Source organism: Ammospiza caudacuta, chromosome 10 (assembly GCF_027887145.1).
Source record: "Ammospiza caudacuta isolate bAmmCau1 chromosome 10, bAmmCau1.pri, whole genome shotgun sequence".
NCBI classification, from domain to species: Eukaryota; Metazoa; Chordata; class Aves; order Passeriformes; family Passerellidae; genus Ammospiza; species Ammospiza caudacuta.
Window position 1 is genome coordinate 24979545 of NC_080602.1, and position 24671 is coordinate 25004215.

At 47.2% G+C, this 24671-nt stretch overlaps 2 protein-coding genes across 7 annotated transcripts in view; one reads left to right on the top strand and one right to left on the bottom strand.

Annotated features, from left to right (window-relative positions):
* MEF2A (myocyte enhancer factor 2A) overlaps window positions 1-12707 on the top strand; it is a 78470-nt gene extending 65763 nt beyond the window's left edge. For 4 of the 6 annotated variants that reach the window (XM_058811605.1, XM_058811601.1, XM_058811600.1 and 1 more), the window contains 5 exons: window positions 2639-2829; window positions 4393-4416; window positions 7979-8108; window positions 11188-11314; window positions 11723-12707. In XM_058811605.1, coding sequence (XP_058667588.1) covers window positions 2639-2829; window positions 4393-4416; window positions 7979-8108; window positions 11188-11314; window positions 11723-12059 — 809 coding nt within the window. In that variant the 3' untranslated portion in view covers window positions 12060-12707. The remainder of the gene's footprint in view (window positions 1-2638; window positions 2830-4392; window positions 4417-7978; window positions 8109-11187; window positions 11315-11722) is intronic. The other 2 variants (XM_058811603.1, XM_058811602.1) reach the window with 1 other exon arrangement.
* Window positions 12708-16088: 3381 nt separating this feature from the next.
* LYSMD4 (LysM domain containing 4) lies at window positions 16089-22877 on the bottom strand. The gene is made up of 3 exons (XM_058811583.1): window positions 22803-22877; window positions 21416-21706; window positions 16089-18070 (listed from the first exon to the last, which is right to left on the bottom strand). Exons 2-3 carry the CDS (start codon window positions 21686-21688, stop codon window positions 17564-17566), a joined length of 780 nt encoding a protein of 259 aa, XP_058667566.1. The 5' UTR covers window positions 21689-21706; window positions 22803-22877; the 3' UTR covers window positions 16089-17563.
* Between the last annotated feature and the right edge of the window lie 1794 nt (window positions 22878-24671).

Here is a 24671-nt window from a genome sequence, read left to right on the forward strand (position 1 = left end):
AAACACTCCTTTTGAGAAGTGCTTAGCCTTTTGTCAGAAGCAATGTTTTGACTGCCCTGCTGCCGCCCGATACTGCGCAGAGCAGGCAGTGGCAGAGTTTGTTGTTTTTGACAGCAGCACTAAAAGCATGAAATGTTTCTGAAGGATTGGCAGAGCCCTGGAATAAGGGCTCAGGAAATGACTGGATTGGGTGTGGAAGAGAGACACTGTCCAGATTTAACACACGGGCTACCGAAATACTTGAACCAGAGGACAGGAAATGGAATCATAGGATGGCCCAAAGTGTACAGAACCCCACTGTTTGTACAGAGTGGGACTGTTGGGCAGCTTAAACTGCTCACAGCTCACAGCCCTGCCTTGGAAAGGTGACACTGACAGCCCCAGTGAGTAATAAAATGCTATTTATTGTTGCATTAAAGCCCAGACTTTACTTCTGTTGTAACAGTAAGTTCTTTAAATGCTCTGGCATTTTTGCTGAAAATGGGAGGTGCCATAACAAAGTTTCAGCTATAATTTGGTGCAAATTATGCCATTTTCTGGCATTTTTCCTCCCTAGAGTGTTTGCAAATCCATTTAATTTTTACTCTGTCCGTTGTGGAGGATGTCTCTCAATCTCTGCAGGCTGGCTGTAGCTCATGCTGCTCTCATTTATAATGGATAGGAATTGATGCATAACTGTGTTAACAAAATCAAGATTCTACGAAAACCATCTCTGTTTCAGGAACCTTAAGGGTACCACAGAACTAAATTTCTCCTTTTGGCTTGTTGGTTTTTCCATGTGACCCAGCTGTGGAGAGTTTTCTCCTACCAGTCAAGAATATATTTAGCTCTAGTGCGTATTCTCAGCTCCAACCCAGCTTTTCAACCACTCCACCTAAATTTTATCACTAACCTAGAAGCATCTGAATAAATTCTGCTGTTTTCTGCTGAGGAATGTAGATCCTTTAATCACAAAATCAGTTTCTGCTGCGGGTTTTAATACAGAAGGAAGAATGCTGACATAAAAAACTTGACTTTCTGCTGTGTTCCTTCTTTCCCCCATAAGTTCTGAGTTAAAAGTCATATTCCCATACCTCCTATGCAAATGCTTCAGGAAAGTACTAAATTAGAATGACTCCTCCTTGCTCTGTTAACCTTGGAAAACTCAGGGGACAAATCACATCATCCATGTATGGTCAGGCTTTTGGCACAGTGGGAAATGCACATAGTGAGTAAATCCAGAGGAGGCCTCCTCACAGCATCCTGGTGAATTCCCATTGAGGTTCTCAGTGTGCCCTGGCTGAGTATCTTGGTGGTACCAGGCACCTCCATGAAGTTTTTTGCCCTTGCTGAGACATGTTGCTGTTCTTCCTTCTTGCTGTGCTTTTAAAGGCATTAAAAATGTTGCTAAAGAAGGTAGAATGTGACACTGACAACTTTCTTATTTTAATTGCTTTTAGATTAATATGTATTTAATGCAATAAAATTGGATTGGGCATAGGGGCCTATTCAAATTAGAATAATAATGCAAAATTCATGCCAGTGTGGCGCTATGGGCGATTAAGAGAGAATTTCCCACACAGTGAACTTTGTCTCACAGACTTTTCCCTGATTGTGCCTATAAAAGCTGCTTTCAGACCTGCAGTGTTAGTGCAAACAGAATCTTACTATGAATTGTGTTTATTTATACACACACACACAGGTTCTGTAGGGTGAACTATGGGGTTCCCTGTTGCAAAATTCTCCTTAACAACTTTTTTTCTGTTTGCAGCTGAATAAGGTTTGTGTATTTTGGGAATTGTTGCTATAAATATGCTTCTGTGATTGGAATGTGGCTTTAAAGTTTTTTCTGAGAACTATATTTTGGTTAACATGATTGGTGCTTCTGTCAGGATGGGAAAATAGAATACTGGGCACTTGACTGATTTACTGCCTTGGTGCTGTTTTCTGGTCAGTTCTGAGTGTGAGCTGAGGCCTCTACCTTGAGCGTATTCAACTCTTGGAGATTTCAGTGCTGAATTCTGAACCTGTAGGCTTTGGCTTGTCCAATTTCTCTTAAAACGAGGCAAAGACTTTGTTTAAGAAACCTATGGACATAAATGATGTGTGTATCTGGAATGAATTTGAAGGGAAAGGATTTGTTCCCCTCATTGTTGCTAAATATAATCATCAGACAGTAAGTATTGATACTGAAATTAGTCCTGCATGTCTTGGAGGTATATAAAGAATAAATTTTAGGGACTTTACGAGCTGATCTTTTGTTCTCACAGCAGCAATTCAGTGTGGTCCATGCTCTCTCTGTGGGGGTGGGGACCAAGAGGGGTTGTGCAAAACGCTCACTTTTCTGCAGGCTCAGCCTGGAGGAGCTTCAAAGGGCAAACTAAACACAACGGATGTTATTAGAAATAGTTCTTTGGCAATTTGCTCTTCTCAGCGTTTAAGCTGCCACAGCGTGCCCTTGAAGTGATATTCCCTTTCCATATTGATCCTCTGGCCAGAGTGGTTTGTGTTTGTTCAATTGTTCAATACTCAGCCCCTTGTGGGAAGTTTGTTATCGGAAGTTTTACAAAATAAATATTTCATAACTGCTACGTGAGCACCAAAATTTTGTATTGTCCTTCTCCTCAGTCTTACAGTCCATTTGTTTTTCCTCTTTCAGGAAATGGGTTTGTGAATTCCCGAGCTTCACCAAGTCTACTTGGTACCAGTGGTGGTGGGAATGGCCTAGGCAAAGTCATGCCTACAAAGTCCCCACCTCCACCAGGAGGAGGAAACCTTGGCATGAACAACCGCAAACCCGACCTCCGTGTCGTCATCCCACCCTCCAGCAAGGGCATGATGCCACCACTGGTGAGTTCAAACATTTACAGTTCTGGGTCTGGCTTTGTGGAAATGGGCTGTTCTGCCCACATGTACAGGGAGAAACTGGCTCACCTGCTTACCATAGGGCGCAGGAATAGAGGGGTGTTTGTATTCTGAAATGCCACTGATGAAAGTCAGAAGTACAGATTGTGATGTGGGGAGAAGTTCAGCTTGTAAGGAATTTTTACAGCTGTAAAACAGCAGTCTGACCTGAATGTGGTAAGAGCACAATCATAGAGACAGGGCTGGGGTGTTTTGATCTGACATCCCTCTGACTGGGTACTGAGAACTCCGGTGGTTTGGAGGATGTGGGTTTTAAAAAGGGTTATCCATTATTCCGTGGAGGAATGGCTGATCTTATTGGTGATGTGAGCTCTATTAATGTGCCCTAAAGCACATTTTGTACCTGTTTTTCCTGGGTCATAATGGCTGTGGGATGTGAAGTGCAGCTTCTGTGGTGAGGAAGGGCTGAGAGCAGCAGTGCTGTGATGTGGCACCGTGGAACGTGCCCTTGCCTGTCCTCGGGGCTCTCGTGTCCCCAGCAGGGCCATCAAAGGGCCCTGAGTGCTCTGCAGGGCTGCTCTGCTCCCTGGCACCACTGTTTGTCCAGCCAGGCTGGGAGCAGCACACAGGTCTGTGTCAGCCATGAGGCAGCCACGGCCTCCAGCCCAGAACAGGTCTTGCAGGAAGTGTTGCTCTGTTTTTCCTTTAATTTACTTGGCCAAATCCTTTGGTCCTCGTTTTTTGCTGCCATGTAGAAATTTTCAGTGTCTCTGTGGATGTTTTCTGTATATGGAAGAATGGGCCATAACCAGGAGGAGCAGGATATAAACAACACAAGTACTCTCTGTATAATTCCTATTTGTCTTTAAGCTACAACAAGTGCTTACATTTGTTACTGGTACTCATGATGAATAATGCCAAATTAATCCAAGTAACAAAAGCTATAATTAGCCTCAGAGTAATGATTCTTGAAAAAAAAAAGGTTTTTCTAGGAATACTGAAATGTAGGAGAGATAGGAAGTACACTGGCTGATCATTACAGTGACAATTACACTTTTAATTAGAAATAGAAGCATTAATGCAGTTCTGGTGTTAGTGGTGCACGGCACCTGTTTAATGTTGTGTTGTGAAGAACAACATCATATTCAGCTTTGGGTTTGTCTGTGTTTTTGGGGGAATTAGGAGATGTCAGAGTAGATGCTGGCATGGAATGATGGTTGTATGTGGAAAGTATTTTGTTGCTGAGCTGGTTTATTGGATCAGTGCAGGCAGAGGCTGCCGTGCTGCACATCCCCTGTCCTTGGGGTCACCAGGCTCTTGCTGCACCAATTTCCCCACAGCCATTGTTCTCAGTACAGCAGGGTCTATGTGACACCAATTTCATCAAGTATTACATTTCTAGCAGTATTATCTACAGAATCAGCTAGCAAATCCACATTATTAATTAAAATGAATCAAAATCCTGAAGCACAAACGTGACTTTTTCTTTCATTTGAAAGCAATGCTATTTTTAGTAACTGTGTTATCCCTCTTGTTTGCTGAGTACAGTCGGAGGAGGATGAATTGGAGTTGGTGAGTTTGGGCTGCTGTTTGCTGAGAGACAGCAAGATGCTGGAAATGTCTTTCACTACAGCTTTTTAACTGTAGTTTCATTACATATTTTAAATAATTCCAGTGTTCCCTTGGTAGCAGACAAAAATATATTTGTTTTATCAAACTAAAAACCCGACCAATTCAAGTTGAAAACACGTTCAAAGTCAGTGCTTGCCATTTGTAAACTTCCAATTTTTTTTCCTGAAAATGTTTCTGTTTTTCTTGGAGGGAACATTGGAAAAGAGCCTTACAAAGTAACTGTCCATGTGTATAGGATGTGTACTGCCTTCTGTATGAAATACAAATAATCACTTCCTATCCCCTCAATTATTGGAATATTTTTAGGAAGTGGCTTCACTTGTGAAGTTCAGATTGTAACACCAGCCCTGTGTTACTTCTCTTCCTTTCAAGGAGATGACATCATTGCTGGTGAGGTCACCTTTTTGGAGGTTAGAATTATTTCATCCTGCGTGAGATTATCAAACCACAGGGGTGTTCCCTGTTTACCAAAAGGGACAGAGAATTGCAAATGAATAATTCTACCTTTTTTCCAGTGGAAAGACATTCTGCTTTTAAAAGGAAACTCTTGGGATTTAAGTGTTTTCTATTTTTTTTTCCCTAAAGGTTTTAACATTTGGCATTCTGTCTGGAAAATCAACGTAAGGCTAAAATAATTCATAACTTATTTTTAGAGCAAATTTCAAATTGTTTGGCTGCTGTGCCACAAACCAGGCACAAGATGCTGTGTCAGAATCACAGAGAAATAAATGGACCTATTGCAGACCTTGACTTCTTGTTGAACATGGACCTGTTGCTCATATGAGGCTCTAATTGCATGAAAGCATGGAAAAATTAGTGATTTAGATAAATTTCTTGATGAATGCATGCTGCTGGTTGATTTTTACCTTAAACATGAGGAATAGATTTTAAAAGTAAGGGAAAACGTTTTTTGAAATACAAATTGAAGTTTAAAGCATTATTGGGATGTCTTGCTAATTGAGCAGTGAAAGAGCTCTCCCACTTTCCTCTTGTCTTCACAGAGGAGTGCCTGGTTTTCAGTGCAAGAAGGAAATCTCAGTGTAAAAACAATTGGTCAGATATCATTGGAATTGGGATTGGGATTGAACTGGGATTGTGATTGGGGTTGAATTGAATTGGGATTGGGATAGGGATTGATGTAGGGATTGGGATGCGAGCCCTCGGCCCCTGGCCGGTGCCGCGAGCGCGCGGATGCCGCGTGCGGCGTGGGCCATCTAGTGATGGAAGTGGGAGCAGCTGTGCCAGGAGCAGCACAAGGGGAAGGTGCAGGGTCTGCCTCAGACGTGGCAAACAAACACAGCCACACCTGCAGGCTTCAGTCTGGTGCTGACCCCGTGCTGGGAAGCAGCTCCAAATCCCAGCTGTGAGCACTCGCTCTGTGCTTGGAGCCGAGCGCTGAATGTGAAAAGCAGCGACCAACGGTAGCAGAGCATGAAATAAAGATACTGAATTCTTCCTGCTGCATTTGCACCAGTTAAAAAGATTTTTTAAAAAATCCTGAAATTTGTCATGCAAGGACAACAAATATTGGGCTCATCTAAGTATTAGTATTGCTTAGTGTCTTTGTGTGGCTGCGTGTTCCAAGAATTATATTCAGAAAGAATTTACCTCAGAAAACCACCTTTATTAGCCACTCAAAAAAAAAAAAAAATACCATAAGGAAATCCTTTGGTCTGGATTGTTTCCCAGTATATTCCTCTTTACTTTTCCATTATGCAGTAATCCCAACTTTATAGGCAGCCATCCAAGAAAGCTTTGGAGAAAGGTCAATTCCTGACAGACACAAAAATCTGCTCTAATAACATCTCTTTATGCCAGATAAACTTGGTCTAGGGGAGATTTTCAGAAGTACGTAAGTGATTTAAAGGGATCAATTACAGAAAATCAGAGGGACTTTCTCTGGGAGCTTTGAAACCTGGGAGCTCTGAAGCAGAGTGGGCACATCTGCCACCGTGTGTGTTTGGCAACAAATGCCAGAGAGCCCCCAAATCCTCAGGAGGCTCAAAGATGGGAATTCAAGAGCAGCCAGACACAAGAGGGATCAGAAGCTGGCAGCCAGTGACAGCTGTGGCTAATTTTAATATGGGAGCTGTGATACATATTTCTTTCTTTAAATGGGAAAGATACAAGATTGATAACCCTCAATTCATCTTCATAAATTTAAGCTTAAATTGAACACAGCCCCATTTCTGTACCTGCTCATTCTGATATTTTTAAGGGAATGATGAATTTTTAATGCTGCTCGTTCTCTCAAGATTAGAGTGGAGAAAAAATTTAAGTGCTGCAGATCCTGAAATACCTGTGTCTGAAATAAAGGAAAGGAGTAGTAACTTCAGTCTTGTAAAGTTATGAAATGGATCCCTACCAAAGAGATGAGAAACTGCTCCTTTTGTAGCAAATATTTTTTCAGAGATAGAAGTTTGCTTTAAGAAAACGTATTTCCAGCAGATTGAATCCCAACTCCTTGTAGAAATACAGGGTGTAGAAACTACTGCTCTTTCTAAGAATTCTGCAGATGAAAGCAAATATCTGTTCTTGAAAAATAAAACCCTAGCATTTTGTTCTTGACAGTATTTGTCATGGCCAAATGGTGTTGAACCTCATATTTTTCAGGAAGATTTGCAGTTATCACTGTGGAGAGCAGAACATTCTGTGGCAGCAGCTTTGCTGTCTGGTGCTGTTCACCACAGTGTTTAATTAATTTTCTAACCAGCAAATTTGGTTAGAGCTTATTTCAAGTGATATGTTTGCTGCAGATGTTCATTCCAGTATATAGGAAGGACTGTTATTAAAAAGGCAAATTGTACCCACAGTTGAATTATCTGAGACAATCTAGTTTAGCTTTTTTCCCTGTCAGAAAAGCACCGTTGCTCTTTGTGAACTCCAGTGTCATTTGCTTGGAAACATATCTGCATTATAACAAGTGCTCTCTCAGTTTCTCAGGAACCATGGGAACAGCAAGATTATTTTATCACTGAAGTCTTATCAACACAAATTTACAAGATCTCTGTGTTCCTTTCAGGACAGGTGTAGTCAGCACAGTGTCAAAACTGGCAGCTGAAATTTGGAAAATTGGATAAACAACTGTGAAGTGGGAGAATCTCTTCTGGTGGAACTGCACCTCACCATCTGCACTAAAACCTCTTTAAAAATAAGACTCAAAACTCTTAAATCACTTAAGAACTTCTGAGAATTGTTGTGTGTATCCCTAAGAAATTGCATTAATTTTTGTGTGTCCCACAACGCTAACACTGTTGAAATCTGCACGCTTGGGAAGTGGCCCAGTGAGCCTTCAATTAATTTTTCATTTCAGTTTGGCAAGATCGTTTCGGTTGTCTTGAAATATTTTAGCTTTTTTAGAAAACCAATCCTGACAAAAAGGATGCGTTCCTAACTCAGACACAGCAGAGCAGCAGGCTGGGCTGCAATGCTCTGTTACACTGGCACTGCATTTCCCGCTGTTCTCCTGGGCTCACGAGGTTTGTTGTTTCCGTCCTTGCAGAACACCCAAAGGATAAGCAGTTCTCAGTCCACGCAGCCCCTGGCCACCCCCGTGCTGTCGGTGACGACCCCGAGCCTGCCCCCGCAGGGCCTGGTGTACACGGCCACCTGGGACAGCACCCCCAGCACCGGTAAGTGCTGCTGGCCTGCCTGCAGCAGGGCCTGGAGAGAGCCCAGGGGCACGGGCATGGCTGTGCCCACACCTCACACCTGTGCCCACACCTCACACCTGTGCCCACACCTGTGCTCACACCTCACACCTGTGCCCACACCTGTGCCCTCACCTCACACCTGTGCCCACACCTCACACCTGTGCCCACACCTGTGCTCACATCTGTGCCCACACCTCACACCTGTGCCCACACCTGTGCTCACACCTCACACCTGTGCCCACACCTGTGCCCACACCTCACACCTGTGCTCACATCTGTGCCCACACCTCACACCTGTGCCCACACCTGTGCTCACACCTCACACCTGTGCCCACACCTGTGCTCACACCTGTGCCCACACCTGTGCTCACACCTGTGCTCACACCTGTGCTCACACCTCACACCTGTGCCCACACCTCACACCTGTGCTCACACCTGTGCCCTCACCTCACACCTGTGCCCACACCGGGTGATTTCAGCTCTCCTGGGATCCAGGCCACGCACAGGGAGGGACGGGGTCTGTGTGGGGTTCCAGGGAGAGCCTTTGTTGAGCTCCTTCCTCAGAAGGGTGCAGGGGTGAAGGCCCCTGAGGCAGGGCAAGCAGGGGTTTATGTGGGGAGCTTGAGGGGTGGGACAGAGCACCCGAATGGGATGAGGGCACAGGGTGGAACAGAGAGGAGGGACCAGTAGGATACATCTCATCTACATGGAACAGCAGGGCATGCTGGGAGAAGCTTTTTTGTCACCCTAACAGTGGAGGCTGTCACCTGAGGGGTTGAGGGGAGCGTTGTGGATTCTTTTCCCTCTTGGCCCACTGGCCTCCACAGCTGGGGTCAGGGCTGGGACTGCACACAGGAGTCAGAAGCCCAGGAAATTCACATTTCTGTGACACTGACTTTGTTTTCCTCTTCAGTTCAAATGAAGGCTCTTACTCATCAAAACTGAGCCTGTAGCAATCCCGCTGGGAACTGGAGTGGCTCACGTGGCAATAGCTGATCCTTCAGTACTTCTCTTCTTCAGATACTTTTATTGTCTGCAGGACTTTAAAACTACTTTTTATCCAGGCTGGGTGTGATGTAAGGCATTTGGTAATGTAAAAGTGATGAGTGGTTTGCTGATTGGGAAAGTAGTTCATGAAAGTCAAGCACTAAGTGATGGAACATGAGGCAATGGCAGCCTCAGGTTGCACAAGGGGAGGTTTAGGTTGGGTAGCTCTGGTGTTCAGGGGCTGTTCAGAGCAAACCCTTGTGCTCCCTGCTCAGACGAGCCTCAGGGAGTCTCACCTGACACAGCCCTTCTGTCCAGGACGCTGCTGCAGGGAGCAGCTGGGTGCATCCCTCACTCAGAATAACCTGGGAGCTGCTGCTGCAACACCAAAAGCTGAGGGGGGCTGGAACCTCAGGAAGCAGCAAAGGCACTGGGAACTGATGTCCTGCATAATGGACAAGTGCTGGGCTGTGATTTTAAACTCCAGCCCATTTCCTTTGAGAATGCAAATCATTTGTGCAAAGCTTTCAGCCTTTAGTGGTTTTCACACACTTCAGAATCATTTCTATTAGATTGAACCTTTCAGGGGATTTGCAGGAAGAAATTTGATGTTGAAACCAAATTGTTGCCTGGGGATTCTCAGAGTAGTCTCCACTTACAGCACAATTTCAGTTTTGCAATTCAAGGACTAAGATAAAATTTAAATACCTTAATTGTTTTTCTGGATTGATAAGGTTGGTTTTTTTCAGGACTGGAAGGGATAGCTTCAGCTCTTGCATCCTTAATTAAAATGTTAGATATCAGTTTTCCACAATCACCCTATTTTATATAATCTGTTTTGGTATTCTGTAGATTGTTGGAGGAAGGGCCAGAACTAACTGAATTACTAAAACAATCCAGGTATTTAAAAAAATATTAAACCCCTTGCAATCAGTTAATTAATAATTGACACCCGGGCAGAGCACACCAAGCCATAAATTCCTGGCTGCAGGTCAGTTGTTTTGCAGAGGTACAGACTTCCAGTGCTGCTTGTGGAGGCACAGCAGTGATGGTTTCTGTGGTGCACGAGGTGCTCTGGTGTGTACACCTCACATCAGGTCACTCCTGCAGCAGGGCTGTCCTCCTGTCACTGCCAGCAGATGTGGGATTATTTAGGGAATTAATAATGCAGCTAATTGTGTAGTGACTTGTGTGCTCTTTGGAAAAATACCTCCTCAAAGCCCTGGCACCAGACACATTCTGTCTGAAGTGTCAGAAGTTAATTGTCCATGGTCATAAAAGCTGTAATTGCAGTGGGAAAAAAATGACATGGGAACTGAATTCCTATCAGTGTTTCCTTCAGGTCTGCTCTGACAAATCCCATCAGCCCAGCACATCCATCTCCAGGGCGTGCCTGGGCTGCCCTGGGCAGGTGTTGGAGGCCTGGCTGCTCTGCAGGCTCAGTGCATGTCTGGGTCACTGCAGGGGCTGCACAGTTGTTAGTTTTTCTTTATTTTTTAAATTCAATTTTAGTCTTGCAGAAGGGGCTTTTTGGGTCAATCATCTTAGGACAAACCTTTCTGAAGCTATGCAGAAATACGTGTGAGGGTTTTCAGAGTTTTACTAGAAGTGACAACTGAGAAGAAACGAAGCAAAAAGAAAAAGGCAGCCCAAGAAACTTCACCTGCTGGAGCAGCTGGGACTCCTGAGGCCTTCAGGAAGAGTCTTGCAGGGATGTGTGTGGGTCTCTGACAGCACAGGGCCAAGTCTTACTGTAAGGTGCACACCTCTCTATGTACACTGCATTAATGTGTTGTACCTGTGGGTTTGGAACAAGCTCCCAGACAGCAACATGGAGAACCTGAAGGCAGAATGCAAACATTTTTCATTTGGAGCCTCTGTACTGTTAAGCTCCCCATGAGCTTGGCAGGATTGCTCCCAGACTTCAGAGTTTTCATGTTTGAATTCCTTTGGATCAGCTGCCTTTATTTGTTCTGGGCAGAAAGCCTTTGTGTTTGTTTATGTGTATATGTGTTATATATATAAACCCCCCTATATATTATTTTGTTGTTTATTTGTTTCTCCCTCTCAGATTACTCCTTGACTAGCGCAGACCTGTCTGCCCTGCAGGGGTTTAACTCCCCAGGAATGCTGTCCCTGGGGCAGGTGTCTGCCTGGCAGCAGCACCACCTCCGTCCCGCGGCCCTCAGCTCTCTTGTGTAAGTACCCAGGGCAGCACTGGGGGGGCTGCAGCAGCTGCACCAGGGGAATATTCAGCACATTTTCACCTCTTGTGTGTGCTGGAAAACATTCGTGTGTCAGGGTGTTTGTCCCTTCAGTCGCCTCCAGCTTCCAGCTAATGAGCTGTGTCCCTGCAGGCTCAGCTTCTCACCAAGGGGGCTCCTGTGTGGTAACTGAACTGTTTGGCAATAGAAAATATTTGTTCTGAACTTCTGTAAACGCAGCTCAGACCTTTACTTAATGATTTTTCACCTTTGCTCTTCCCAGTAAACCGCATTTGTTTCTGTGCCGAGCCCCAGGCCCTCACCATCACAGACACGTGAATCGTCACTTGGTTTTCACTTTCTGCGTTTTCTGATTTGCACCTTTCGGTTTTCCTTCCCCAGCACTGGCAGCCAGCTATCTCAGGGTTCAAACCTCTCCATTAACACCAACCAAAACATCAACATCAAGTCGGAACCGATCTCCCCTCCCCGGGACCGCGTCACCCCCTCGGGGTTCCCGCCGCAGCAGCCGCAGCCGCCGCCGCCGCCGTCGCGCCAGGAGCTGGGGCGCTCGCCGGTCGACAGCCTGAGCAGCTCCAGCAGCTCCTACGACGGCAGCGACCGCGAGGACCCGCGCAGCGACTTCCACTCGCCCGTGGTGCTGGGGCGGCCGCCCAACGCCGAGGATCGCGAGAGCCCCTCGGTAAAACGCATGAGGATGGACACGTGGGTGACATAAACCCGCCGTGCCGCCTCGCAGCTTTGTGTTCTCAACATGAACTGTCCTGACATATCTAAATTTATAAATAAGGACGTGAATAAGTATATTTATATGTATATACATACGTGCATATATATATCTTCACATGCATATATATGTGCTAGTGTGTGTAGCATACACCAATCATCAGGCACTTACGACAAACTCTTGTATAGCTGCAGATGTCCCTTGGTAAAAGTAACAGAACAATCCCGTAGGTTTGAGCTCTAGTCTGGCACTTACCTGGACTCGTGTGTGACCCCAGCCCGGCCCGCGCACAGCGGCGTCCCCGCAGTGTCTCCTCCTCCTCCACACCCACCGAGCGAGGGCTCGCCTGTAGTACCGTCCCTGTGTGTAGTCAGCTCTATGGTTACTCGTAGTTAAGAAATAATTGCTTTGTAGCAGCAGAGCAGTAGAAAAGCAGGAAGAAGAAAGCAATACTGTACATAAACTGACCTTTCTATTACCCAACCTGGCATGGGTCTCTATTGCAGAGGGTGCATGGAGAAGGGCTGATGCTATAAGAAATAAAAATAAAAAAAACAAAAACCCTGTTTTGCACGTGCAAAAAAAAAAAAAAAAGTGTATTGGGTCAAAGAAGTGATTTTTTTAATGAGTGAAAGAGAGCATAGAGAACTCGCATGAAATATTCAGAAAATATTAGCCTAGAAAATAGAACATTAACAAAATAAAATTAATATATTAAGTTATAATTGGAATATGTTTGACAAATTTGTTTTTACGTTCATACCTTTGAAAAAATATAGAAACGGATTTTAGCTCATGTATATTTTATATTAAAGAAAACAATACCCTAATGAATTGAAGACTATATATAAAGTTATATACAGTACTTTTGAACACATTCTGCTATGAATTATTTATATAAGCCAAAGCTGTATGTTGTAGCTTTTTTGTAGAGTATAGTTTTATCTTATTTTGACTTTCTAGTTTTTGCTTTCAAAGATGAAAAGGAAAAACTTGCAGGCGGAACCTTGGGGGAAAAATAAGCCATGAACACTTATATGTAAATTTAAATTTGAGCCAAACTCTTTGTGTATATAGCATCCTAAATATATTATCACCTTTGGTGTAAGTACCTATGTATTGTACGGTCACCAGATTAAAAAGTATATTTTTGTGGATTGACGCCAACTTGAAACAAGGCGAGGTCCTTATTAAGTAGAGTATTCACTGTTTAATATTTACTATTTTGTTAAATATACTGTACTTTCTTTGGATTTTAATTATTATTAATATTATTATCCAGATTTTTCAGAGGGTGTATAAAGGGGTTGGCCCCCTCACTGGTGGTGAATGTGTGCCGTTCAATTGTAATCTCTGTGCTGTATGGTTAAGCTTCATTATACATTTTATATATATGTATATAAATAGCAAAGTGGCAAAAAAAAATTCGGTGTTAAGTTCATCCTGCATAAATATAAAAAATCTGTTACAACACATTTTAAGGCATCATTTTAAAGCTGCCTCTTCTGAGGAGGAAAAAAAACCAGTGGAAAAACTTGACCTAATTTCTCATGATAGGGAAATGACACATATCAGAGGAGCACAAAAGGTTTTGTGAGTTGGCAAGTGGTTTGGGAAAAATTTGCTGCTTCCAAGAGAGGGAGGAATGCAGAGCCCCCTTGTGCCACGAGACTGGGCTGGGAGCAGGTTTGGTGTTGGATGCAGGGCCGTGATCCCACCAGTGCTCCCGGTCACCTCCAGGCTGGCAGTGCTGGTTCTGGTGGAAGCTGCAGAGCCCTGGGATTGCCCAAACTCTTCAGAGTTAGCCCTGATATTTATTATGGTTTTTGCTTGGGCTTTTTTTTTTTTTTTCCAGTTAGGAAAAATCCCTTGCTGCTGTAAGGGAGGGGTGGGAAGGGGGTGTCCCTGTGGTCCCTGTGGCCTCCAGCCCTGGCTCGCTGTCCTGGCACCGTTAGAAGCCGCAGGGGCTGCAGTGCCCTCGGGCCCTTCCCCTGGAACCGCTGCCCCTTCCCTGGGTCCGTCCTGGCCGGCAGGAGGGTGCAGGCAGGAGGGACACGCTCCCATGGCCGCTGTCCCCACTGACCCAATCCACTTGCTGCTCCCTGGAACCTTTTGCTGCTCTGACCAGTGATGTGAGTTCCATGATTTATGCACCTGTATGAACTTTGCTGTACATCCGAGTGGGAGTTCTGCATTCACATTTACTGTCTATTTTCTTGTGTGCCTTATCAGATGGCTTTGCTGACTGTATCTCAATAGTCTTTATTTCTATGCAGGTTTTTAAACAGTACTTAACTACTGTTTTCTTAAAGACAAAGCTACACAAGGGTTAGAGTTTGTATTGAAATTGCACCAATGAATTAAAAAAAATAATAAAAAGAATCAGTTCTAAAGAGCTGGGCAAGGGAGTGGCCTGTGCTGCCCCAGCCCCGGCAGAAACCTCCTTCCACAGCCCTCCGGTCTCGGGGAGCACCTCCTGCCACCGAGGACATGGGAATCCTGGTTTTTAATAACGAGTAACTCACTTTGAAACATACTTTTTTAGAAATTGTAAAAATGTTTTATATATAAAAAAAAGAGATGACATAGCACAGATATTTCAACAGGTTAAAAAAAAAACTTTTTAAAATTATCTCTGCTGACTGAAGTGCAAGTGGATCCAATCCTGGGCTGAACCCAGTCAGGTCTGAACGATTTAAGATTTTTATCTCTGTTGTGACAAATCACCTCCATCCTCGAGCTCTCACGATAGTTTTGAGAACGCCACGTTGTCAGGGACTCGTCAGAGAGAACTGCTTTAGCCTTGCCTTCCCTCCAAGGACACTAATGCATCAGAAACTTGCGAGTTACTGTGCGCACAAGAAATACATAGTAAATAAGGAACAAAACAACTCCTAACAATTGATCCTGGGCAGAAGTTAAATCCGAATGTGAAAGAAAGACTTAACCAATGTAAACATTTAAATCTTAGTAGAACCTTTCTTCACTTTGCTGTGCAAGAGAACACTGCTTTGCTATATTTAAAATGGCTTTTTTAAAAGAGATTTATGTATTTGGTAAATGTTTGTAGTCAACAGTTCACAAGAAGCTGTTCACGGTTTAATGCTGATAAGCCGTTTGGCGGCACAAGCTGGACTTTGTTGCCATCCTTGAGACGAATCTTTTAAGAAAAAAAATAAGTTAATCTCAATTTTTTTCCCTGAATGTGTTGTTTTTTCTTCAATATACAATAAATATTCTAGTGAACTTTTTATCAAATGGTTAAGAAAATGCTAGAGGTTGTTGTAAAATATTTGTATCCTGCATTCACTAAAGTAAAGATACTGGCTTTTACTGTGTACTCCGGCCTCTCTCGTGTTTGCAGAGCACTGGTCCCGTCCGTCCGGCGCGTCCTTGTCCCCTCCAGCTGTCAGTGCAGGTGCCAGGTGCTGGTTCTGAACTGCAGCCATGAGGGTGCTCACCAGCAGGGATACACACAGCTTGTTACTGCACTCAAGGACTGATGCCTGCTAAGATCCTTTCTATAAAATGTGGAGAAACTGGCAGATGAACCAGGGTCCATTGGGAGTGCAGAGCCCAAGGGCACTCCTGCCTCAGTTCCTCCTGCTGCTCCCAGTCCTGCTCACTGCACAGCCTGAGGTGGGGCTGCAAGGGGCCCTCATTCTAAGGCAGCTGCTCAGCTGTGTGGTAGCAAATAAAGCACAGGCTGTGCCTCTTGTGCTTTTATTTCATGTGGCTTTATTTAAAAATATAAGAACCTGTTCCCGCCCATCCCCAGAACAAAGAGATATACCTCTTCACAGAAGAAAAATACAAGATTTTGTTCAGTATAAGATGCTTTGGAGTGTTCATTTATAAAATTAGGTTCCCACTTTTGAGAGCTGCAGGGAACACACGTTCTCATTGTAGCAGCACAAGGTTGTGCCTGTGTGGTGTGGGGTCTTCAGCTTGCTGGAGACACTTCGATCCTCCCTGTCGAGGCAGACAGTGCCAGGCAGAGGCACAGGGGCACAGAGGCAGTGTGTGTCCTTCAGGCCAGGCTGAGGCCACCCCTGCACAGCAGGTGCTCCTAGCACAGCCCCTCTCCAGCCCCTGCTCTGCCCCAGCCGGCCTCAGGCTGCCAGGGGAAGCTGGGCTGGGCAGCTGCAAATGGGGCTGGGCCACAGCAGCTTCCTGCTCCTGCCCACCAGCGCTGCCCTCACCCTCAGCACCAGCAGCACCTGCCCACACATGTAGTGGTTGGTTCCAGGAAAGCCTTTACTTCTGCCCACAGGCCCAGAATTTGCTGAATCCAATTTCTGAGGCAAGTTCTTCTGTTTAGCAAAGCTCCCAAGGCCTCCCTTGCTGCTCCCTTGCAGCAGGTAGTGTTTGCTGAGTGGCCCTGAAGGGCACAGCCCTGGTTTGACCAACACCTCCACTGCCCTGTGAAGCTTTTCAGTGCACGTGCTCAGTTCACAGAAACTGCCACAACCAGCAGTGTCACAGTCCTCTCCAGAAAGGCTTCACCCTTTTTCTTCTTGGGCTTCTGTCCTGGGCCTTGCAACCTGCACCCAGCTCCCACTTCACTCCCACTCAGACTGCACACGAGGAAGTAATTCCATGCCTGAGCCTGGGTCTCTGAGAAGCACCACTACAGACTATTATTAGTTTTTTTAGCAAATAATACTGACTAGAGCTCCTGCCAGCAAATGAGCCCTTGAGAAGTGCCTGTGACTCCTCTCTCATGCTCTCCTGTCCTCATCCAACAGCCCCTGCAGGGCTGAGCAGCACCCTGGGACAGCACAGATCCTGCACTGAGATCTCTGAGGAATTTCACTGAGGGGAAGAGGTCTGGGCTCACCCTTGCCAGGGTTGGGCCTGATGCATCTCAATTGAACACAGCACAAAGATTTGCTCAGGGGGTGACAAGGTGGGCTGCTGGCAGCATCATTGTGCCCTGGCACACCCAGCTCAGAGCTCCAGAAGGCATCATAAGGGTCAAGCAAGCCAAAAGCACCATAGTCTGCAAGAGACAAAAATGACGCTTCTGAGAAAAAGTGTCCTCTGCTTCTATTCCAGCAAAAAGTGTTTCCTTAAAATGCAAACAACCCCCAACTTTCCAACCACATTAATACTGCACTCTCTAGCTCAGCAGCAAAGAATTTGCTTCTAGACACAGCATTAAGAAATACCTGAAGCAACCATAATGCATAAATTGCTACAAAATACTTTCCCTCAACAGAGTTCTCAACTCTGAAGCCACCTGGGTGATGATCTCTTTAAGCAACAAAGCATCCTTGTTTTTCTATCAAAATCACATCACCTCATTTTCAGTCAAAGCCAGGATTACATCATCAGCTACTTATAAAAATAAAAATCTGTATTGTTGTATCCCCTCGGGTGGACTTGAGTCAGTCACGAGCATACAGGCATCACTGCTGGAGAGGCTGAAGTGGGCTGCCCTTTCACCTTAGGATTTTTTTTCCTACAACTGAGTCTTGTGGTAATTTCCCTTCCTATCCAGCCGACGAAACATTTGAGTTTGTCATGTTAGAGGTGTGGGCCACCAGGCCTTGTGTTTTAAAATAGATGATATAAAACACTGGCAGGACGATTCCTATCAGGAGCATAATGAACACGGCGTTCCACCACTGGATTCCGCAGTCCGCGCCGTTCCCGGCTTTGTCCCGCTTCCCCGCCTCGGGCAGGGGCCTCTCCAGCCTCTCCCCGCCGTACTCGGCGTTCAGCTGCACCTCCACCTGCACGGCGTCCTGGATGCTCTGGTCGATGCCCCTGAAGTACTCACTGACTCGCTGGCCGCCAGCAGCGCTGCCCGCCCCGGGCTCGGGCTCCGGCGGCTCCTCGCGCGTCAGGCCGGGCTGGGCGGGCCCCGCCGGGGGCGGCCGCAGGGCCCCCGCGCCCTCGGTGAGCAGCCCGTGCGGCCGCACCGGGATCTTGATGGACTTCAGCGCGTACAGGTCCTGCTCCCGGATGAAGTTGTTGACGCGTTTGATATCTGCAACCTAAGGAATCCAGAAAGGACACAAACAGTGAGGGCAGGACGGCCCAGGAGTGAGGCAGGAAGCAGCTACAAAACCAGTGTGCAAGGAGCTGTCAGGGAATAAAAGCAGGCCCTGGATGCAGGTGGTTTGATGTTCTGAGAGATTCTCCAGCAATTCCAGGGGTGCTCCAGGCCCTGCAGGGTAGAGTCAGTCCCCTGTGAAACCAGTCTACAACCTCCGTCTCTTGTACCTGCTGTATTCTGCTCCATACTGCTCTTCCTTCTCCTTGCTTTCTTTGCCCTTCTTTCAGTTAAGGCAAGAAGAATCTTTTTAACTAACAGATCCTTTTAAAAACTATTTTCATACCTTACATGAGTGCTTAAGGTGAGAGCACAACACCAGTGTGAGCATCCCCTGCTCAGGAAATTATTTCAGAGTGATCAGAGCTCCATTTTGGGAGCACACCAGTTGTGAAAGCAAGGGCACAGCCTGGAGAGCAGGTGAGGATCTCCCACGCAGGCACAAGCACCCTCTGCTCAAGGAACACCTCTCTGCTGCAGGACAGAGCTCATCCAGCCTGTTTCTCCTGAGCATGTCCTGCTGAAGGACAATCACCTCTGTGCTCCTGTCACCACCTCTGGTGGTTCCTGTCTGTGAGCTGTGTCCCCACCCAGCAGCCACATGTGCAGCATCAGGCAGAGGCACAGGCAGTGCCAATGCAAGGACAAAGGCACGGCAGCATCCCTCAGTTAACATTAACCAAGAAAAGATGCTTAATCCAGTGGCCACTCACAGGCACCCAGCAAGCACAGCAACTGCTCTGGCACTGAAGCCTCTGTCAAAGGAAAGGAACAGGATGTCAGCGTGTGCCAGGAGCTCTCCACTGCAGCCAAGGAGATGTGAAAGAACCTTGAGGAGAAGGCTGGAGGGCACATAAAACAGCGAGAGCCAAGGCAAAGAGAAAGGCAACACAAACAGGTAAAGCACCTCTCATCCATCACAGCAGAGACACAGCACAGGGACTGTGTTTTGCTCTTCAGAAATCACAGCGTGACCTGCATTCACTGCACACTCGCTTGAGGCTGCCAAGGAAACTGGGGAGCTAAAACCAAAAAAACCACTTTGCTTCCTAAGCACTCTGCTCAGAGGTAGAGAGGAGAGGAGATGGAGGACTGAATCACATGTTTACTCTGCAAAGCTTGAGAACTCTGAAAACAGCACATTTAATCCAGGACCTGATCTGGGGACCCTGAGGCAAAAGGAATCCTCAGTCACTGCTTTGGGCTCCTCACAGCCAGCCCCAGTGTCAGCTCTGGACTTATACCCTGCAAAATTTCTGAGTTATGAAATAACAATCTCACCCAGAGCCTCCTAACTGAGGTGCTGCTTCAATTTCTGGATTTGTTCCAATGAAAACAAATTACTGGGACAGTAAATATCCCCCATGGTGTCTGCAATCAAATACTGCAGTGTGGTGCTAAGACTCTAGAAACAGAAAGTGGAGCAGCACTCACACAGAAACAACAAACAATGTTGATGGGAAGTAAGAGAGAGCTTGGGCTGCACAAGCATTTAGGCTTATTTTCTGTACTCATTTTTTGGCTGCAGTGAGCTCCTCTTGTCCCAGCCTAAGAACAATGCCAAAAGCAAGCCAGGACTATAAATGGTCAAGAGTAAAAATGAGAATTTTGAAGTGTTTTGCATCTCTGCAACACAGCTATTTGTTGCACTGCCTTACTATCGCCTCCCCAAGCAGATTCTGAAACCAATGTCAAGTTCTCATTGATTTCAAGGAGAAGTTCCTCCTGGATTTTTACACACATTTGCCTATATAGATGTGGTTACAGTTCTCACTGCTGTCCTGGTGACCTTTCAGGAGCTGTTTAATTGTGCAAATAAAATAAAACACATGAAAACTGTCATGCCAGTCTTTAAAGATACCAGTAGACAAATCTCCTGCCATAAGGACTTCTGTATCTGTTCAGTTTAACTGGAACAAGTCAGAAGTGCCCTTTCTGGAAGGGAGGGAGGCAGCAGGACAGTTTTTGTCCTGTAGGAGGAGAACACTGACTATGTGGTGCTCATCAGCTTGCTTTTCCCCTGGGCAGGCCCAGCAGCCTCCAGAGGGGCTGAAAGACTCCAGGAATGGAGCAGCAGAGGACACAACTGAGCCCCAGCAGGGACAGAACTGGGTGACAGTGCAGAGGCACAGCAAGACTCTTCATAAACCAAAGAACTGCTCAGAATCCCCCTCCTCTGAGTTCACCCAACTGCTGTGTCTGCCCAGGCGCTGCTGAGAGCAGCACACAGCTTCACACCCAACCACAGCTCAGCTCTGCCTTCTCAGGCTCTCCTGGGGCCAATCAAGGCCTGTTCAAGCCCTACCAGACTCGCTTCTCCACACGCATCGGGCTCGTCAGCACAACCTACAAGGGTGCCTTTTTTGTTTTGCTTTTGTTTCTAAGGGCACGGGAGGGGAGGAATTGCTGCAATCCCTCTAAGGCCTCTTGCCTCAGCTGCACCATACAGCTGCTGTGTGGTTAAGCAAGACAGACTGCACTGGCAGGGCAGCACTGGAGCCAGAGCTGTGTCATTATCCCCTCTGTGGTTACAGGCCAATTGTTTCATCATGGAACTCTGAAATCACAGTCCAGCTTGCAGATAAAGGGGGCTCTAAAAATACAGCTCCAACTGCTGAACAACGGGGGGCTTCTAATGTTCAGAGCAGGTAATTCAACTTTCCAGCAGTTTTGCTCTTTTTTGGAACAAAGAAAACGTGCTGTGTGGTTGTTCCAACTGAGAAATCTCCCTGTGCGCACGCCCTCCCTCCTGCCCAAGGCACCTGAACTGTGCACGCTTGGGATGACAGCAAACAACCAAAACCCAAACACAGACAGCACCTGGACTTTGGGACTGAACTTTGGTGCCTCTCCACGTCCTCCCCTGTTAGACTCAGACCTTCCTTGCAAAATGTAAGCTGATACCTTTCAAAAAATAAACAAAAAACCCCACCCATAACTGCAGTGTTTCTTTGTGCTGCTCAATTTGCTTCAAAAACTCCACTGTTCCTTGAGAGCAGAGCCCTCATTTCTATGCTCAGCTCCCTAATGTTTGCCCTCACTGAAATAACTTGGTACAACCTGCACTTAGTCACTGAAATTAAACAGGAAAGCAGGTCAGGCAGGGTGTGAGGCTGACATCTTCCCAGGCTTTTGGCTGAACAACCATTTTTTGTGTTTGTCTGGGGTTATTTTTGCCCTTCTCCAGTTTTACAGACAATGACCATTCATACAATGCTCAGGGCCAGCACCTGCCGGTGTCAGAGCTACCAGACACAGGTGAAGCCCCGGGGCGCTTGAGGCTCACCTTACAGCCGTACTGCAGGGCCAGCTTGTTGAGGCTGTCCTCCTCGGTCAGCTCCCTCTCCAGGAGCACCACGTCCCCCGGCCCGCCCCGGGCGGCGCTGCCCCGCTGCTGCTCCTTGCCCCGGGGCCGCAATTCCATCACGTTCAGCTCCTCCTCCGAGGACTCCTCCGAGTCGGAGCGGCCACTGGGGAACACGAACAGCTGCCTGCCCGGGAAGGTGTGCACAGTGGCAGGAGCCTGGAAGGGTCTTGTCCGGCTCTCGTGCAGCCTCATCTTTCACACCGGCAGCACCTGCAACAAACCCCAGACACTTTCAGTTTCCTCAAGACCAGCGTTTAGCTCTGCAATCAGTAATTTTTTCCAATTTGTTTTTTTTTTTTTTGTCTGCCCGTGAACAAACCACTTTATAACTATGTTGCTCAACATTTTAAACGTTATATCCTATAATTTTTTTTAAAAAGCTACATTCTATAATTCTATTTTAAAAGCACCTTATAACTATGTTGCTCAACATTTTAAATGCTACATTCTATAATTTTATTTAAAAAGCAACACAGTCCCTTGAGCAAACGGTCTTTAATTACAGTCAAAACATACATCAGGTCTACAAACAGACATTAAAAACTGAGCAAAGTTATCCTTTTCATAAGTCCTTAGCTCTCTACACTTTAGCAATCCACATTTTAAGCTTTTGGAAAAGCACTTTTTTTTTTAAAGTAAGGACAGCTCATGCTATACTTAACTTCAACCCGAATAACAAGGCTTAATTTTGCTGCATGAAGCCTAGAACCTGCCTGAGCACTTTAATTATTGCTCAGCCTACAGCTGCGAGTTCGGGTTCGTTTTGTTTTTTTTTTTTTTCTTCAATCCTCAACTCCACAAACAATTTGTTGTTAGGATGAGGTAAGCAAACCCCACATTGTTATGGATCCTTGACCTTAACGTTCTCCATCTACCCCTAAGAGACTCCTCAGGTGAAACCACTACGATTTAATGGCATTTCCTTGGCCCCGGGCACAGCTGCGGGCTGGGCTCGGCTGTGCTGAGGGAGCTCAACCCGCAGGACCCGGCTGCTGTGGGACCCCCCGGCCTCCCCGGCACAGCTCCCTCCTCAGGGGCTGCCCAAGTCTCCCCAGGCTCCTCCGGGGACCCGACCTCGCCAGCACTTCAGGGGGACCCCCTGCCCTCAAGGGAGCCCGGTCCCCTCAGCATTTCGGGAGTCCTTCGCCCCTCAGCTCCCGCTGCCCTCGGCACCTCGGGGGTCCCGGTCCCCTCAGCTCCCGCTGCCCTCAGCGCTCAAGGGGGTCCCGGTCCTCCAGGGGTCCCCGCTGCCCTCACAGGGTCTCGCTGCCCTCAGCGCCTCAGGTGACCCCAACGCCCTCAGCACCTGAGGAGGGTCCGGATCCCCTCAGAGTGTCCCGGTCCCCCCCGGGGCCCCGCTCTCCTCAGCGCTTCATGGGACCCCGCTCTGCGCAGGGGCCCCGCTCCCCTCAGGACGTCCCGCTGCCCCTAGCACCCCCGTTCCCCTCAGAACCTCGCCGTTCCACCCCCCCCAACCAGCGCTCCCCTCACGGACCCGCCGCCATCGGCCCCGCACCAACCTGGCCACGGTCTCGCCCAGCGCTCCTCCCATTGGCTGGCGGGGCCGGGAGGCGGGACCTCAGCGCCGCTCGGCCAATGGGAGCTCGGCAGGGGCGGTGAGGAGGGAGGAGATGAGCGGGCGGAGCCAGGACGGGCAGGGGGCGGAGCCTCGGTTAAAGGGCCCGCGACCCCGTTCCGGCCGGGCCGGGACGGAGTCCGGAGCGCTCGGGGGGACCGGGACACACACCCGAACAGAGGGACACCTGAACAGAGGGATATATCACACACCTGCATAGCCCCGGGTGAGATGCCACTGCTCCAGGACACGTCACACACCGGTACAATGGGTCAGGCCACACACCTGAATGATGGGTGATGTCACACACCTGTACAGCCATGGGTGAGGAGCCTCTGCCCCAGGACACATCACACACGGGTACAAGGGGTCATGTCACACCCTGCAGAGCCCTGTGCTACAGTTACATCTCAGTTACTGCATTATTAATGTGTAATAACAGATTACAGTGTGTCCATATTACAATGTGTCCATATTACAATTTGCCAATATTACAATATGTCAATTTTACAATGTGTCCCTATTTCTGCCCTGTGGGTGCCTGCAGAGCTGACCAGCTGTGCTTGCCTTGTCCCATCCTGACTCATGGCTGATGTTTAAAAAACAAGCTCAGGACACGCTGCTGGCAAGTCCCACATTGGAAGCTTTTCTGGGTGCAGGGACAGCAGGAATGATGCTCTCCTTGCCAGCTGTCAGAATTAAGCAGGCACTCCCCCAGGTGCCCACGGGGTGAAGATCTCCTGCAGGGACAGCCTGGGATCTGGCTGCTCTGTGCCCTACAGGTGATGGACAAACCTGCCTTTAAGTGAAATTAAATAATTAAACCGGCTTTAAATGAAATGAAAGCTGAGTGCAGTTGTTGCCATCCCTTTGCCTTCCCCTGTGCAGCCCCAGTGCTGCAGGCAGGAGGGGAGGGCATTCCCTGTCCAGCTCTGGCTACCCCTGGATTAGATGCAATATCAGTTGATAAATGTGACACACTGAGGGGAAAGAAGGCTCCTCAAGCATCAAGAATCTCTTTAAGCAGCAGCTGTTCTTCTCAGCTCTTACCTGCCCACACACCTTGGTGGGGCTGAGGGGTTTTGGCAGGGATGGAAGGGTGCTGGCACAGTGGCCAGGCAGGACTGGCTGAGCCAGCTCCCCATCTCCCAGCAGGATCTCCTTCCCTCCATCCCTGGGCCTGATCATCCCAGGAGCAGATGACTTTGAGCTCAGGCAGCTTGCTGGCCCAACAGATGGTGGATTTAATGTGCTGGTGAGGGCTTTACAAGCACAGGGAGTAGATGAAAGGTGCCAAAATGCCTTCCCTGAGCCGCTTGGAGCCTCTCTGTGACTACTGAGGTTCAAAAGTTACAAGCAATAATCACATTTTGTCAAACAGATCCAGGTTACTCAGGGTAACCTGTCAAACCTGGAAAATGAACTGCTGAGGAAATGCTGGAAATGTGGGGGAATCAACCAGGCTTTGCTGACAGGGTTCAGTCAGGGCTGGATTACTGTCCTCGATAGTGTCTAACAAGAAATAACTGTTTTGTGGGAGTGCTGATATTGGATCTGGGTCAATTGCATGAGTGATGTCATCATTGCAAATAATTGGAA